The sequence below is a fragment of the Schistocerca gregaria genome, chromosome 2, assembly GCF_023897955.1.
Source record: "Schistocerca gregaria isolate iqSchGreg1 chromosome 2, iqSchGreg1.2, whole genome shotgun sequence".
NCBI classification, from domain to species: domain Eukaryota; kingdom Metazoa; phylum Arthropoda; class Insecta; order Orthoptera; family Acrididae; genus Schistocerca; species Schistocerca gregaria.
Genome location: NC_064921.1, coordinates 636925522 through 636942489, shown reverse-complemented (window position 1 = coordinate 636942489; position 16968 = coordinate 636925522). Strand labels below are relative to the sequence as shown.

The 16968-nt window shown below is 38.0% G+C and overlaps 1 protein-coding gene across 2 annotated transcripts in view; it reads left to right on the top strand.

Annotated features, from left to right (window-relative positions):
• Positions 1-10761, top strand: part of LOC126334668 (juvenile hormone esterase-like) — a 113742-nt gene extending 102981 nt beyond the window's left edge. For both annotated transcript variants that reach the window (XM_049997134.1, XM_049997133.1), the window contains one exon: positions 10344-10761. In XM_049997134.1, coding sequence (XP_049853091.1) covers positions 10344-10512 — 169 coding nt within the window. In that variant the 3' untranslated portion in view covers positions 10513-10761. The remainder of the gene's footprint in view (positions 1-10343) is intronic.
• Positions 10762-16968: the final 6207 nt, after the last annotated feature.

Here is a 16968-nt window from a genome sequence, read left to right as displayed (position 1 = left end):
CTTAGAGAATCAAAACACTCATTCATGTCTGGAGATTCTGCCAATGACACAGATTTGCTAATACAACCTACAGTTGACTTGGAGACACCACACACTTTAGCAGTAATTTTATGAATTTGCGCACAATTTAAGTTATTCCTCGGTTCTTCATTGTCAGCCAGATCAGCAAAAACTTGAGTACATTCAATATGATAATTTTCCATTGTTTATGAATGTCTTTCTTCTGCCCTTTACACACACTGACCAGAGGAGTACTACAAGTAGGCTGTTGCTCCTGCATTGTTGTCCACCACAGAACACACATCAAAGAAGCTTTCTAAAGACAGTAAGACACTGAGATCAGACGTGAACACTTGATATAGCACGGTACCACTGAGCTTTCAGCTGTTCAGAGCTACCACACTGGTAACAGTACCTACATGGCAACAAATCAGAGAGGCGGGCGAATCACAGCCTGCAGTCCCTGATGGTGGCAGGCAGCACCTGTGACCTTGAGGACTTTACTTTTGTGCCGGCCGCTATAGCTAACCTGAGTCTTCCTTTCTGTTATTATGGCTTGAGGAGCTACCACCAACAATCATCACTGTCTTAGCAGCACACACCAAATTACTTAGATAGTATTGGCCAACAAAGCTGAAATGGTGACTGAATATACAGAGCATAAGGGTTGTAACATTGCCAAACAGACTGGCATGGCTGAAGGTCCCAAACTGACCATTGTCAGTAAAGGCAGTCCTGACTCAGGTTTAGTGCCATCCCTGCCCCTAAGCAGAGTACAACAAATGATGGAGTGTTCGAAAGAATTAAAGCATGGTGGCATGAAAATGTGATCAAATAGCCACTCTGTAAACAAAAGGAAACAGGAATAAAGAAAAACTGTCAGTTCAAACTTCATGGTGTTAGTTTCATTGGTGTTTCAGTGGAAATGCATGCCAGTGCATCAGTCCATGCAATTTCCCAAACTAGTTCGATAACCCAGAAGGGTGTAGATAGTCAGCAAAAAAAAAAAAAAATATCCCCACTACTACTACTTTTCCCCTGCATCTACCATATCATGTTTCCAGGTGTCACTCACTACCATATATAGCCAATGCATAACATACCCGAGTTTGTCACCCAAGAAGGTTTCTGTGGGCTCACCATTCGACGAGCATCAATCAACAGGTTGTGTACCTCTGATGTGTAATGGGATGCATAGGACAGTTTTTATGCCACTGGAAGGCATTGACTGCTATGCAATTCAGAGACCTAGAAGAAGGCAGTGCATAACATTTATGGATGGATTTGAAAACTTATAGTTTTGAGGAGCTGCAGCTGGCAGTTAGGAGGTAACTGACAAAACTTTTTGGCATTGCATACACAACTGAGAAGTAGCCTTGCTGGTTATTTGTGATGGTCAACACATCTGGAACAATGCTTTTGCTAGACATGGGTTCTGACTGCAGTGTGTTACCAGCTGTAAGTTTCACAGGCAATGGTTCCATGCTTCAGATAACTCTAATGATGACAAATAATTTCAGAACTGAGATCGTATGAAGAAAAGTTCTGACACTCGATCTTGGGCTACAGCACACATTCACATGACCATTTCTCGTGGTGAAAGTGAAAGAACCAATTTTTGGGAGCCGATTTTTTGCAATTCTTCTGACTAGCTCCAGACTTGTCTTCTGACTGACTCCTGGAATTGGCTAGATTGGCACAAGTTTCCAGCAGATGTGATGCAGTACTGCGAGAATTTCCAGAGATTGCAAAAATATGGCAAATATAAGGAAACTGGAAACTGCTTGCAAGCATGACACTCAACACTATGTTTGGACTTCACCTGGACCTCCTGTAATGGCCTGCCCATGTATGCTTACACCAAAAAGGTTCACTGCAGCTAAGGATGACATAAGCAGACAGATTACTGAAGGCATCTATACTCAGTGCACATCACCTGTCCTGTACTGTTCCTGATAAATATCTGTTACCTCAGGTGGCAGACTGCAACAATGCCATAGCAGGAGTGAGGGTTTTCAGCATTATCAACTGCCACAAGGCATATGCACAGATTCTGGTCGCAAAGGGTGGTTTGTTCCATTTCAACTTTATGACCTTTGGTGTTACAAATGCCACACAATGATGGATAAGGTTTATTCACCAGATTCTTAGAGGACTTCCATTCCTGTTTTGCTAGATGGATGATGTTCTTGTCTTCTATGGCAATATGGAATAACATAACCAAAAATCCTTTTTCCAGAGGCTTAAGAAGTTTGAGGGGTAATCAACAAAGTACATTTCTGATAAAGAAAGTGTAGAGTTCCTTGGGTTCATTGTTTCCACAAAAGGTCTATCTCCAAACCCTGAAAGAGTACAACTCATCTGTGACTTTGGGGTTCCCAGGACTTTCAAGCAACTGTGAAGAGTCTTGGGAATTATTAATTTCCACTGACACCATCTTCCACAGGCAGCTGCAAAACAGACTCCTTTGACTGCATTTCTGAAGGGAAAGTTCAGCTCAAGCCACATGAGGGTACTGTGAAATGAGAATCTACTGGAGGTCTTTAAGGAATTTTAAGGATGCTACAGTGGAGGCCGTATTATTACACCATCCTAGTCATGGTGCCAACCAATGCCAGTCAGGAGGCAGTCAGTGCAACATTACAACAGAGGATCAATGGTAATTGGCAACCTTTGTTGTTTTTTCCCTGCTTTTGACAGAAGAACAGTGAAAATATTTTGAATTATTAGCGATTTAGGCAGTGGTTAAATTCTTCGAAGAATACCTGGAAGACAAGCACTTTACAATTTGTACAGATCATGCACCACTTACGGCATTAATTTCCAAGATGGCAGATCTAGCATCGCTCCATCAATGTTGCATAGCAGACTTCATGGCACAATACTCCACACACATTAGACTCATAAGCAACATGAATAATGTTGTGGATGATTATTTATCACAGCTCCACCAGTGTCAAGGCAGTCTGCTAAGAGAAAATAGTGGTTGATCAGAAGGAAGACTTTGAGTTGGCTCAGTTGTTGGCTAATCAGTCTTACGGTTTGATGTTTTATAAAGCGAAGGTGAAAGAACTGGGAGTTACCTTATGGTGAGATACATCACAGGATTTATTACATCATTGCATTCCACCAAGTCACAGAAAAGAACTTTTCTGCCCCTTTCATAATTTAGCACACCTGGAAGTCAGGGCTTCAACTAAACTGCTGGAAAAATTGTTCATATGGTCCAGAGTTAGAAAGGATTCCACTACTGAACTCAATGTTGTTTACAGTGTCAGTAGCAGACACTTGGCATGTGCCTAGGGGAACGTTTGCTGAACCTACAGCCTGTTTTACGCACCTACATATTGATTTCATGGGACCTCTTCCATGTTCCTACATGTTGATTGTGGTGGATTGATTTACCCACTGGCCAGAAGCTTTCCCTATTTCCAATATTTCAGGAGACACTGTGGCTACAACACTATTGGCAGGCTGGTTTGCTGGCTGTAGTGTACTGCAAGTGAATATGTGTGACTGTGGAAGACAATTCAAGGCTTATATATTTCAAGGTCTGTTACAGATATGCGGCTGTAGTCACATTCAAACAGCTGGTTACCACCCAGCAAGCAGCATGTTAGTTGAAAGATTTTGCCATTCTCTGAAGGCTGCATTGATGGTACACGGCTCTAAGTCAATCAAAGTTTTGGTTCTGATGTTGTTGAGCCTTCTATCAGTGGTGAAGGAAGATTTAGGGTGTTCACGAGCAGAGTTGGTGTTTTGTGACAAAGTATGTCTACCTGCTGATCTACTGACCAGCAAACCTTCAATCCTACCATCTGAGGAACACATGTCCAATTTTGGTAGATGATTAAAAGAGAGAATATCATGGATCAACATGCATCCTCCATAACATCATGGCAACAAAGCAGTTTTCATACACAAGGATCTGGCCACATCAGCGCATGTCTGGCTATGGGATGATACTGTACGTCCCCCTATCCACCAACAACATACAGATCTGTTCTGAGTGCTGCACTGATTGTTGAACGACTGCATGGTGAATTGGAATGGAAAGCATAAAATGGTCTCCATAGAGCAGGTGAAACCCAATCACTTTAATGCACAGGACAACGGGGCTTTGAGTGGGCTGCTTCAAACAATGGCCTTCAGAGACCACACAGACCTCAGGCTACAGACCACACCATAATGCCTACAGTCCCTCCACCTATTGCTTTAGCTGGAAGAACTGTTCATCACCAGTACTCTGATATACCTTGGGTGCCAAATTTCAAAAAGAGGGGCCAATATAGTGACAAGTGATATCAATGAGTGAACAGAGACAACAGTAATAATTTTATGCTTGTAATTCTTTGTTCCACTGTTGTGGTGCTCACTCTCAGTATGTTTTGATACTAATTCACCATGGTTGTAGTTCGTGCTTTGATGTAAATATGTTAAATTATCTTGCAAGTGTGGAGCTTATTCTTTCTTGGCATCAGTTCTATCCACTTAAGGTAGATAGAGAAAAGTTGATGCAGCGAAAACTGTACATGGCAAGGTCTCAATGAACTCAGTACTAACTTTTCTTCAGGTTACACATTTTCTAGTAATTCAGTTGCTAACTTTTATCTAAATTATTTGTATTAATAAGTCATTCAGAACTGCTAGATGATGTCACACACCTGACTAATTATACTTTTAAAAAGTATCTTGCTCCTAAATTTTCTGATGTAAGTTTTTCACTTGACAGTAAACTAATACCAATGTTGCAAAGAAACCTGCTTGTACTTAAATACATGATAATAATTTCTAGTACATCAGTGTACTCAAACACTATCTTGTAACAATGACTGATGGCAGACAGAAAACATACCACTGGTAGCAAGGCAGCATGTGAACCAGGGTTCAGGTTATGTACAAGAGAGACCTCATCCTCACAAGAGACAGGATCTGAGTGACCTACTCCTTCTTTCTGATCTTCTCCGACCTATTCTGCTTTTCGTCTTGAAGAAGGAACTAACAGTTCCAAAAGTTATGATAGTTGTTTCTATTTGTATACGTGTCTGTTAGTACAATCAAGAATTTCTCCTACTGAAAGAAAGTACTGGGCAATCATTATTTGTAGGCTTTTACTATATCACTGCCTTCCTCTTAACATAATTTTCTCCGCATTTCCCCATTCATTAATAAAGGTATGTAACCAGTTTTAATGTTCCAAGGGATTGAAAAAAGGTGTAGATTATTCCCCTTTTCCATTTCCATTCACAGATAGTGCACAGGAAAAATAGCTTTTGACAAACCTTTGCATGAGCTCTAATTTTTTTCTGAATCTTTCATTGTAGTCAGTTTGCCAGATGTATGGTGAAGGAAGTAGTATGTTGTCTGACACTTCTTAGAACATATACTCTTGTAATTGTAACAGTAAGCACATTTGTGTCTCTAGTGTAGCATCTGCCACTGGAGTTTGATGAGCATCTCATAACTTTCCTGTGATTATTTAAGAAACCAGTGATGAAATGCACTAATGTTCTTTGGGTCTTTCCCATCACCTTTATTAATTATATCTGGCAATGGTTCAATTATTTCAGTGAATCTCAGCCTGGCATTTGCTGTTCCTATGACTAGTTTTATGTGGTCATTCCATTTTATCATACTAGAAGACAACTCACACATATTTTGTGATTTTCACTGTTTTCAGTAATTAAAAGCCAAACAAGCAATCAAAGTCTTTCTACCTATTTTTGTGCAATGCATTACATTTACATATGTAGAATTCTTGTGTCTGGCTTTCATTCCAAGCAAATGAGCAAAAAATTGAACACAACTGAGGATAAGGAGTAGATAACTCCTGCAATTAAAGTATCATGTGGTAGGAACAGAAAGCTCTATATAATTCAGAGAACATATAGTTGCCAAAATTTGAATTTCCATTACCACCATTATTGTTAAACCCTGTGCTCTGTCATTAAAAAAAACCAAACTCCTGCACTATGTCTGATACCGAGCACCACGATTTTTTAACCCGTGCCAGACGGCATGGAACTCTATGACCACTAGACGTCAGTGCAGCAGTTGCGCCATAAGCTGTGGCTGTGCGCACTCCCAGGCCCGAGTCTAATGTGAGGGCGCCACTATGGAGCACATGGTCTCAGCGGCCAATAGTGACATACCCTGCCATGTATTTAGGCGGCTGCATCCCACTCAGTGAGGCAGTCTGGTACTCATGTTGATTCAGTTGATATCTTGCTTACAGGCATCATGTTTACATTGTGTGTGCTTACTTCCCGTTTTACAAGTGGGCATTGTTTTGATTTCTTGAGGTTGTCTCTTGAGACCCCGTTACTTAATACTTTGTTGTTTCTCTTGGTGTCTTGCTCGGTTGTCTGTCATTGTGCTTGTCCTTCCATTCCCATTCATCCATCTTGTTTGTTCACGGGCTCCTCCTGTCGGTCTTGCTGTGTTTTCATTAGCAGCAACGCCAAAACATTTCCTATCATGGTTACAATGCTACAATTAAAATTTTTTTAGGAACTCTAAGAACAAGACACAAACTATTGGGAATATTGTTAAACAAGAACAAACAAAACTAGTTATTCAAGTGAAATTGAGCCTCCAGCAAATAGCTTTGGCAGAAATGGTAAATATTGATCTACTAAAACTAGATAAACACTATCTATATAATTAAACTGAAGAGCTGGCAGCTTTCTTCAAAGTTCAGCTTTCTCACTGATTTATTTGATTGAATTTAGATGTCATAAGTGTGAAAACATAAAACTAAGTTTCTAGAAGTTTCTAGCATTTGTAGACTTAGAGAAAGCTTTTGACAATGTTTGGCTGGACTACTCTCTTTCAAATTCTGAAGGTGGCAGGGAGCAAATACAGGGAGTGAAAGGCTATTTAAAATTTGTACAGAAACCAGATGGCAGTTATAAGAGTCGAGGGACATGAAAGGGAAGCTGTGGTTGGGAAGGAAGTGAGACAAGGTTGTGGCCTATCCCTGACGTTAATCAAACTATATACTCAACAAGCAGTAAGGGAAACAAAAGAAAAATTTGAAGTAGGAATTAAAAGCCATGGAGAAATAATAAAAACTTTGAGGTTTGCTGATGACATTGTAATTCTGTCAGAGACAGCAAAGGACCTGGAAAAACTGTTAATCAGAATGGACACAGTCTTGAAAGGATGATATAAAATGAACATCAACAAAAGCAAAATGAGGATAATGGAATGTAGTTGAATTAAATCAGGTGATGCAGAGGGAATTAGATTAGAAAATGAGACATTTAAAGTAGTAGATGACTTTTGCCATTTGTGGAGCAAAATAACCGATGATGGTCAAGGTAAAGAGGATATAAAAAGTAGTCTGGCAATGGTGAGGGAAGCATTTCTGTAGAAGAGAAATTTGTTAACATTGAGTATAGATTTAAGTGTCAGGATGTCTTTTCCAAAAGAATTTGTATGGAGTGTACCCATGTATGTAAGTGAAACATAAACAATAAATAGTTTAGACAAGAAGAGAATAGAAGCTATCAAAATGGGTACTAAAAAAGAATGCTGAAGATTAGATAGGCAGATCACATAACTAATAAGGAGGTACTGAATAGAACTGGGGAGAAGAGGAATTTGTGGCACAACTTGGCTAGAAGATGGGATCAGTTGGTGGGACATGTTCTGAGGCATCAAGGGATCACCAATTTAGTATTGGAGGGCAGCGTGGAGGGTAAAAATTGCTTAGTGTATTCATCTCTTGATCTCCATCTACAGATTCAGAAGGATGTGGATTGCCATAAGTACTTGGAGATGAAGAAGCTTGCACAGGATAGAGTAGCACAGAGAGCTGCATTAAACCGTTGTCTGGACTGAAGACCACAGCAATGAGTGTGAACAGCACATAATAGAATAGTGTTAGTTTATTGTCAATGTAGTATTCAGATTAAAGTTATATGATACCTTTGTCTTGTGTTAATACATACCATGACTCTTTCTCAGGCTCTCCTTCTTCATAGGGTCTATGGAACATTATAAATGAATGAATGAGTGAGTGAGTAAATGACCAAACAGCTAGCAACAATTTTTTGCAGGTCTTTCTGCTTCTCACTAAATTTTTCTTGCATTACAACTTACCCATATTCAAGTTCAAATCATACCTGCCATACAACATTTCCTTGAGGTACCGCACAAATTTTCTTTACACATGCCAGTCACACTGCTGTGCTGTTTCAGCTGTGTAGCCATTGTCAAGTGAGTACATTTGTCTAGTCATATATTGTTAAAAATGTATCATGTTCGCCAGACTTCAACTATCACAGTTGTATGTGGTATGCTACATCACTGTTGTTCTGGAAAACTTTTTGTGTCATGTATTTAGTTTTAATGTTCAGACAATCCACAACATTTTTAAATGTTTGACTAGTTGTCATCTTGAAAATACCTATACACATGAAACTGGCCAGTAAAAGTTGTCACAAAATGAAAGGCTATTTTAAGCCAACTTACAGCCAGTATGGCAGATTGATATCATTCAGAAAATTTGTTTTGGCTGTGGATCCAAGTGCAGCTAAGAGAATTTACATTGCTCATCTTTCTTCACAGGTATTCAACTAATTTTTATTTAACTATTAAGGATTTTTGCATCTGTGTTCATTATAAAGTTCATTATGAGTTATAATTTTGCCAGATTAATTCATTTATCATATCCCAGTCTAAGCCAAAATGACACGTGATTTGTCAATTAGATCTTTTCTCACTACATATGTTAAGAAAAAAAATGGTGAATATTGTTAGTTGAATTGTTCTATTATTAGCTTCCAAGAATTTAGGGTAAATGTATAAGATACTATAGAAAAGATCTGGATAAAATACAAACTACTAATTAAATAGGCAACTGATGCCAGTGAGATTATACTTCAGTAATTTACTAAAGCTGTCACCCCCAATGACACCTCTCCCAACTACTCACATATGAGGGTGCGCTGAAAAGTAATGCCTCTGAATTTTTAATTCTATTCTCAGTATTAGTTGAGGTATTGCATGTCACGCATATTTCTTGGTCAACTTTTCCCACATCACTGATGCTAGTGGCAACCTTCTGCCACCAGAGGGCTCCAAATTGTAACATGTAACACGGTGCGGTGTAACATAACTGTGTCAATACATGAGAAATGGCATGCTGTAAGTTTATAACTGCAGAAAACTTGCCTCAAATTTAAATACATTGAAGAATGAAAACTTGTATGGTGATCATTGTGTCAAAATTAGTAATGTGTGATGGTGGGTTATTTGTGCTTACAATGGAGATGGTGGGGCTAACCTCAATGTGTGTGACAGAGCTTGGAGTTTATGACGGTGTACAGTGACCAATGGGACTCTTTGGATTTGGATTGATGAACTCATCAGAGAGACAGCTTACAGTAAAGTGTGGCATATCACAAGAGCATGTACAGGCCATCATTGTAGAACTGTGATACAGAAAACTGTGTGCATGGTGGTTGCTTTGTATGCTCACTCTTGACATGGAACACAGAAGACTGCACATGTCAACTATTTCTTTTGCATTGTGCGTATGAGGGTGATGGATTACTTAACAACATTGTGACGTGATGAAAACTGGCTTCCTATTTTTGACCCTGAAAACAGGAAAGCATCAGCTGAGTTCTGCTACAACTGATCACTGATACCAGACAACTTCACAACCATGCCATCAGCAGGTAAAGTCATACTCAGTGTTCTGGAATGTTAAAGTGTGATGCATTTGGAATTTGTGCTTAAGGGCATCACCATAAGCTCTGCAAGGTAGTACAAGACCCCCAGAAAACTGAAACCACAAATTCAAATAGTTCATCCAAACATGTAGCACCCTCTCCTTGAGCATGACAATCAAGGCCACACAAAGTACTGTGACATCTGCAACAATCTGACACCTTGAGTTCACAGTCATCAGTCATTCTTCATACAATCCCAATTTGGCCCAGTCCCAATTTCATCTGTTTCCAAAACCAAAAGAACACCTTTGAGGACTTCACTTTGGTAGTGATGAAATGGTGAATGCAGAGGTGAGGTTGTGACTCCATCAACAGAGTCAGACATTCTACAGTGGCAGTATTAACAAACCAGTCTTTCATTGGGAGGAATGCCTTCATTGCCAGGGTAACTATGTTGAGAAATAAAGTTGTAGACATGAAGAATAAAGATGTAGAATGTTAATAATGTTTATTTTATTCAAAAAGCTTTAAGTGTTTTCATATAAATAAATTTGGAGGCTTCACTTTTCAGCACAACCTTGTATTTTATTAATTGGATCACCCTAAATGTATAAAATACTAAATTTGTACATCCTTATTGTAAGAATTATTCTGTGGCAGGAACCCAACTCCTGAGGATGACCCACTGCTGACTGTTAAATGGCCTTTATTTAATGCAAATAATCCAGAATACGTCAACATCAGCCATACAGGATTGGAAGTAGGAAGCAACTTGTTGCAAGAACGTATGTCATTTTGGGAAGATCTCTACAACAAGCTGAATTTGTGATAATATGTGCTTATGACTGATATGGTAATGAAATAACTTTGTAAGAATGCAAGACTGTAATATTTACTAAACAATGTAAAGACATTAGTTGACCAACTAAAAAGACTGAGGAATGTAAGATGATTTGGGATCATGTGAATGACTCACAATCTGAACATTTATTTATGTAAAAAGAGTCATATAAAATGACTCTTAAAAGCTATGTAAATATGTATATTTCTTACATAGTTTGTTATGTGCAAACATATTACTAATATATGAAAGTTTATATGTGAGAAAATAAAAAAAAGTAACTGCCTTCAATTTCTTATAGCAGAATAGATTATGAAAATATCACAAAAAAAGACAAAATTTTATTCTAGAAATGTTTTATTGTGTGTTGTAATTAAGAGTTGACAGACGTATTTTACTGGGTGAAGTATGAATTGACCTCTTTCTGATTGTGAAACAGTATCTCTTTTCACCATTTTGTCTTTTACTTCCTCATTATATTTAAAAATTATATCTCAATTTTAAAAATCTTCATTTTCCCAAATATATGAATATTAGGAGGCACTAAGACTAGTTTGAATTGTGAAAGAGGAACACATTTCCAAAACTGTGAAGGTCATGTTTACCGTGACAGTTATTATGACTGTGAATCAACTCAGTCAGTATAACTTCTGGGATTAAAGTGCCTTACACTAGTAAGAGGGAGTTCACATGTTTACATAGTTCTGAAAACAAGCAGTAGTAAAAATTTGGAACTCCATTACTACAGAACTATTGAATTGCCCACTCTGTCATTAAAAAAGCAAAACTCATGTACTCTCCTGAAAATACTTCTAAGAATAATGCAAAAAGTACTTCGAACATTATTAAACAAGAAAGAAACAAAGCTAGTCATCCAAATATAATGTAGCTGCCACAGAAAAGCTCTGCCAGAAATAGTGACACTTTCAAGTCATTTGCAACCAAATTCAGTGATGATTCCTCCCAGTGACTACAAATACTACACCAAGCAATAAACAGCTAAATACTGGTGCATTCGATTTACTCATGGAGACACTGAATGCACCACCAACAGGCACTAGTTTCAAAAATACAAACGCTTAGGAGATAGCAAAATTTATCAGATCCATAAAAAGCATTAATTCTGATGGTTATAATGGTTTTTATAGCAGAATATTAAAATTTTGTGCTGACTTGATAGGATTTTCCTTAAACAACCTTTGTAATTAGTCAAAACTTAACAATGCTGTAGTAACACCCACACACAAAACTGGAGATACATAAATCATTTTCAAGTACAAACTTTTGTCACTCCTTCAAATCTTTGCAAAAGTATTTGATAAATTGGTCCATGATAGAATATTACCTCACAAAAAAGAGCAGGACTTGTTAACCACCTCTCAGTTAGGATTTTGTAAAAATATTGTCAACATAGGAAACAGTACAGAACACAACAGTGGTAACAGGGCCAACGAGAAAAAATATCCTCTTGGTGTATTCTGTGACCTAGCAACATAAAATCTTATGGTATCAACATCATCCTTCTTGCATGGCTGGGACCTTACCTTGATAACAGAACGCGCAGGGTTTCATTAATAGACTATATCTCAGCCATGAAAACTACATCAGAATAGGGGAACATAACATGTGGAGTGCCATAAGGATCAGTACTGGGCCCACTACTGTTTCTAGCGTATATAAATAATCTTCCATTGACTTTAAAGGGTGTTTCAAAAGCTGTAATGTTTGCTAATGACACAAGCATACTAATCAATAGCCTAAACTCAATGCTAACAGAGACAGCTCAGATGAAAGCTGAACAGGTCTAGAGGTGTAATAAATAATCATTAATTATGTGTATATGCAGACTGAAGTGATGAATGAAAGCTGGTACCAAGGCCAGGACTGGATCTCAGGTTTCTTGTTCACTAGGCAGATGTGTTAACTGCTACACCAACATGGCACAAAGGCTTTGCACAAATGCATAGACTACCCTAGCTTGCCTCCCTTGCAGTCAAAATTCTCATTCATGCCTCAAGCCACTTGGTATTTCCCCTAAACTTGAACAGCATTTCAGAGGCTTACCAACTGTTTTGCAATAGTACCTCAGCCTTGAATGAAACATGGGACCCTGCTTGAAATTTGGAGATTCCACAGAACTTTTCAAGCATTATTTGGAAAGTATTCATAAGTTGCAGGTTATACATTAAAAAGGGGGCAGGTTAAGCATAGTTCTGCCTCCACTGAGAACCTTAAATCCAGTGGCCACCATCCTTCTACACCCAGAAACTTAAGGTTTTTGCACCTTGCTCCCAAAGATAGGAGACTCTGCTTGAAGAGCTCAAAATCATTAAACATCCACATGCTAAGAAAAATATGTTGCTCAATGATCAGTTATAAAGCAAGAATATGTTTTCTATGATGGCTTGTTTCCCATTTTCAAACAATTTACTAGTTATTAGCTTCTTATTACCAGGGCATTGGTTGCCTGTCATGTATGTGCAGTCGTATTTTATCTTTTTAGCACTGTTACCTTTTACACATATATTTGTAGTCTAATCTGTGTTTTATTGCTCTATGCATTCTACTTCATTATTCTATTCCACTGTTATTTAGCATAAGGGTTTTCTATGTCTCTGTGCATAGCTTTCAGTTTGGCATGTCCCGTGTTGTGTATACTCCATATGCGCTATTATGTTTTATTTATTTCTTAGTTCATGCATTATTATTTGAATTTTACACCACTATCGCACTGTAAACCCAATGGGAGCTCCTCAAAGTGACTGTCATTGCTACTAACCCATATGCTGCATGAGCTCCCATTATTCATATATATGCACTACATGAATACAGGTAGGCCTCTGGGGCCCTTGCAGCATACAACTGTTTACAGTCTGTGCACGAGATCCTGTTCTGCACTGCTATGTCTGTCATTGCCTCCGTGAGGTAATACACATGTTTTTGGTTTCCCCTCACTCTCTACTAATGCCTGATCCCAGTGATTTTATTTCATTAATTTTTAATATATTTTTTTCCCAATAGGTTGCCTATTAGTGCATTACATGCAATATCATGCCTTCTTAATGGTTGCTTTTTGGCAGAAAATTTATGATCTTTTAATGCGTGTTACATTATTATTCAGTCAGTTTCTTAAGCTTATTTTGCTTCTATAGCCAAAATTGGAGTAAGGAGAGCCATCAAGAAGCATTCAATGAACCCAAATGTTATATTCTGTCTACCAACTTGACAGAAAATTCTAAGAAATTTTGCTCTTATGTTAAATCAGTAAATGGATAGAAACCATCTGTCCAGACACTCTGTGATCATAATGGCCCTGAAACAGAGGACAGCACAGGAAATGTTGGAATACTAAACATCTTTAAACAAAGCTTTTTCACAGAGGAAGATGACACTGTAGTTAAATTGTTGCATGATAACAAAATATCTGATACTGAAATAAGTGACCATGGGATTATAAAGCAATTGAAATCACGCTACAGAGAGGTCACTGGACTTGATGGGATACCAATATCATTCTGCATACAGTATATTAAATAACTTGCCCCCTCTTCTAGCAGCTATGTACCATAGGTCTCTGGAGGAGCCAGGTGATTGGAAAAAAGCAGAGGTAATTCCTGTTTTCAAGAAGGTCATCAACACTATAGGCTTTTATCTCTGACATTGGTGAGCTGTAGAAATTTGGAACATATTTTATGCTCACATATTATAACATGTCTGGAGACCAAAAGTCTCCTCTGTAGGAATCAACATGTCTGAAAACAATGATAGTGTAAAACCCAGTTCACTTTTTTGTCCAGGAGATCCAGAAGGTGGTAGATACCAGCACACAGATTCTATGTTCCTTGATTTGTGTAAGGCATTTTATACAGTTCTGCATGGACACCTAATGAACAAAGTATTAGTGTATGGGATATCAAGCCAACATTTTGATTACTTTGAAGAGTTTCAAGCAAACAGAACTTAGCATGCTATTCTAAAGGGAGAGAAGTCATCGAATGTAAAAGTGGCTTCAGGCATACACAAGGGAGTCTCATAGGTCCTTTAATTTGCATAATATATATAAATGGCATTGTATACAACATCAGAAGTTCCATGAGGCTTTTTTCAGATGTTACTATTCTATACAGAGAAGTCACAACGCTAGAAAATTGTTACAAAATGCACAGGATCAACACATGATGTAGGGAGTGGTAATTGGTCCTCAACATAAACAGATGTAATGTATTGAGTATACACAGACAGAAAGAACTGTCAATGTATGATTACAGGATTGCAGAACAACCATTGGAAGCAGTTGCTTCCATAAAATATCTATAAGTATACATACATAGTAATTTAAAATGCAATGACCACACAAAATTAATCACAGGTAAGGCAGATGCCCAACTGACACTCAGTGGAAGAATATTCAGGAAATGTAGTCCATTAACAAAGAAGGTACACAAGGTCCTGCTCTGCATTGCTATGCCTGTCATTGCCTTCATGAGGTAATACGCATTTTTCGGTTTCACCTCACTATCTACTAATTCCTGATCCCTGTGATTTTGTTTCATTAATTTTAATTATATATATTTCTTCCCTATAGACTGTCTTTTAGTACATTACATGTGGTATCGTGCCTTCTTAGTGGATGCTGATCAGTATAGGATCCAAACCAAATGGGTTATGTGATTTACTTAAGCATTGAAAATGTCCCCAAGATCAGATATACGAGAATATCATACATGTGAAACCAACACGTTCAGTGTGTAACATGCAGGGTGTATCAAAAAGAATCATCCAATTTGACACATCTATATTTCTGAAACTAATAAACATATACAATTAATTTTGTTTTTTGATTAACAGAAATCTCAATAGGTTTTTTCATGCCTTTTCATAGGTGTTCAATATGTCCCCCCCCCCCCCCCCCCCCTTGATATGCATGGCATATCTCAATGCGATATTCAACTTGTTCCCACACTGCAGTGAGGATATCTTGAGGTACAGTTTCCACAGCTGCTGTTATGCGATGCCTCACTTAATTCGTTGTTGTTGGTATTGGTTGCAAATAAACAGTGTTTTATAAACCCCCACAAGAAATAACTACATACAGTCTGGTCCGGTGACCTTGGAGGCTAATAATGTAATGCTGAGTCATTTACGATATTGCAGTGCCTGTGTTATTCTGACTATGATGCAAAGTTCCTTTAAACATGCAATCATGTCTTAGGTGCATTGTTGATAACATATGGAAGTTTGGGTCTGCCAAATGGTAAGGCAACCTCTCATGATAAGCGGGACATCTGAATCCGGAAAAAATTTTCATTGTCATCATTCCATTCTACAGGTGATGGTAGTCATTATTTGCAATTGCGAATTAATTTGATCTGAATCATTTGGGCCATTGTGACCAATCCATTGTTCAGTAATCCATTTAATTTAAAAATTTTCACACTTACAGATTCCAGTTACAATAGATTGGGCACTACACATTGAAGTTAGAATAGTTTGGCTCAAGCTCCCATGAGCTATGGCACAAATATATATATATTTGTTACACTCAACATAATTAAGTGGCCCAGAGATGTGTCTGGTCTCAATGTTTGGCTACATTTTTGGTCATAGGGAGCCAGCTCACACCTGTCATATACTCAGTTTTTAAGCTGAAATAAAAAATATATATATAAAAAAAAAAACAATGCAGGCAGGTATTGCGGTGAATTTTAAAATATTGAGTCACTGACATTGATTTATAATTTGAACAAGTAGTTTATTTCTATTTTCCAATATATTCACTAAACACTTAAAATGCAGTCTGAAGTGTTTTACGTAAGTTGTTGTTGTGGTCTTCAGTCCTGAGACTGGTTTGATGCAGCTCTCCATGCTACTCTATCCTGCGCAAGCTTCTTCATCTCCCAGTACCTACTGCAACCTACATCCTTCTGAATCTGCTTGGTGTATTCATCTCTTGGTCTCCCTCTACAATTTTTACCCTCCACGCTGCCCTCCAATGCTAAATTGGTGATCCCTTGATGCCTCAGAACATGTCCTACCAACCGATCCCTTCTTCTGGTCAAGTTGTGCCACAAACTTCTCTTCTCCACAATCCTATACAATACTTCCTCATTTCTTATGCGATCTACCCATCTAATCTTCAGCATTCTTCTGTAGCACCACATTTCGAAAGCTTCTATTCTCTTCTTGTCCAAACTATTTATCGTCCATGTTTCACTTCCATACATGGCTACACTCCATACAAATACTTTCAGAAAAGTCTTCCTGACACTTATACTATACTCTATACTCGATGTTAACAAATTTCTCTTCTTCAGAAACGCTTTCTTTGCCATTGCCAGTCTACATTTTATATCCTCTCTACTTTGACAATCATCAGTTATTTTGCTCCCCAAATAGCAAAACTCCTTTACTACTTTAAGTGTCTCATTTCCTAACATAATTCCC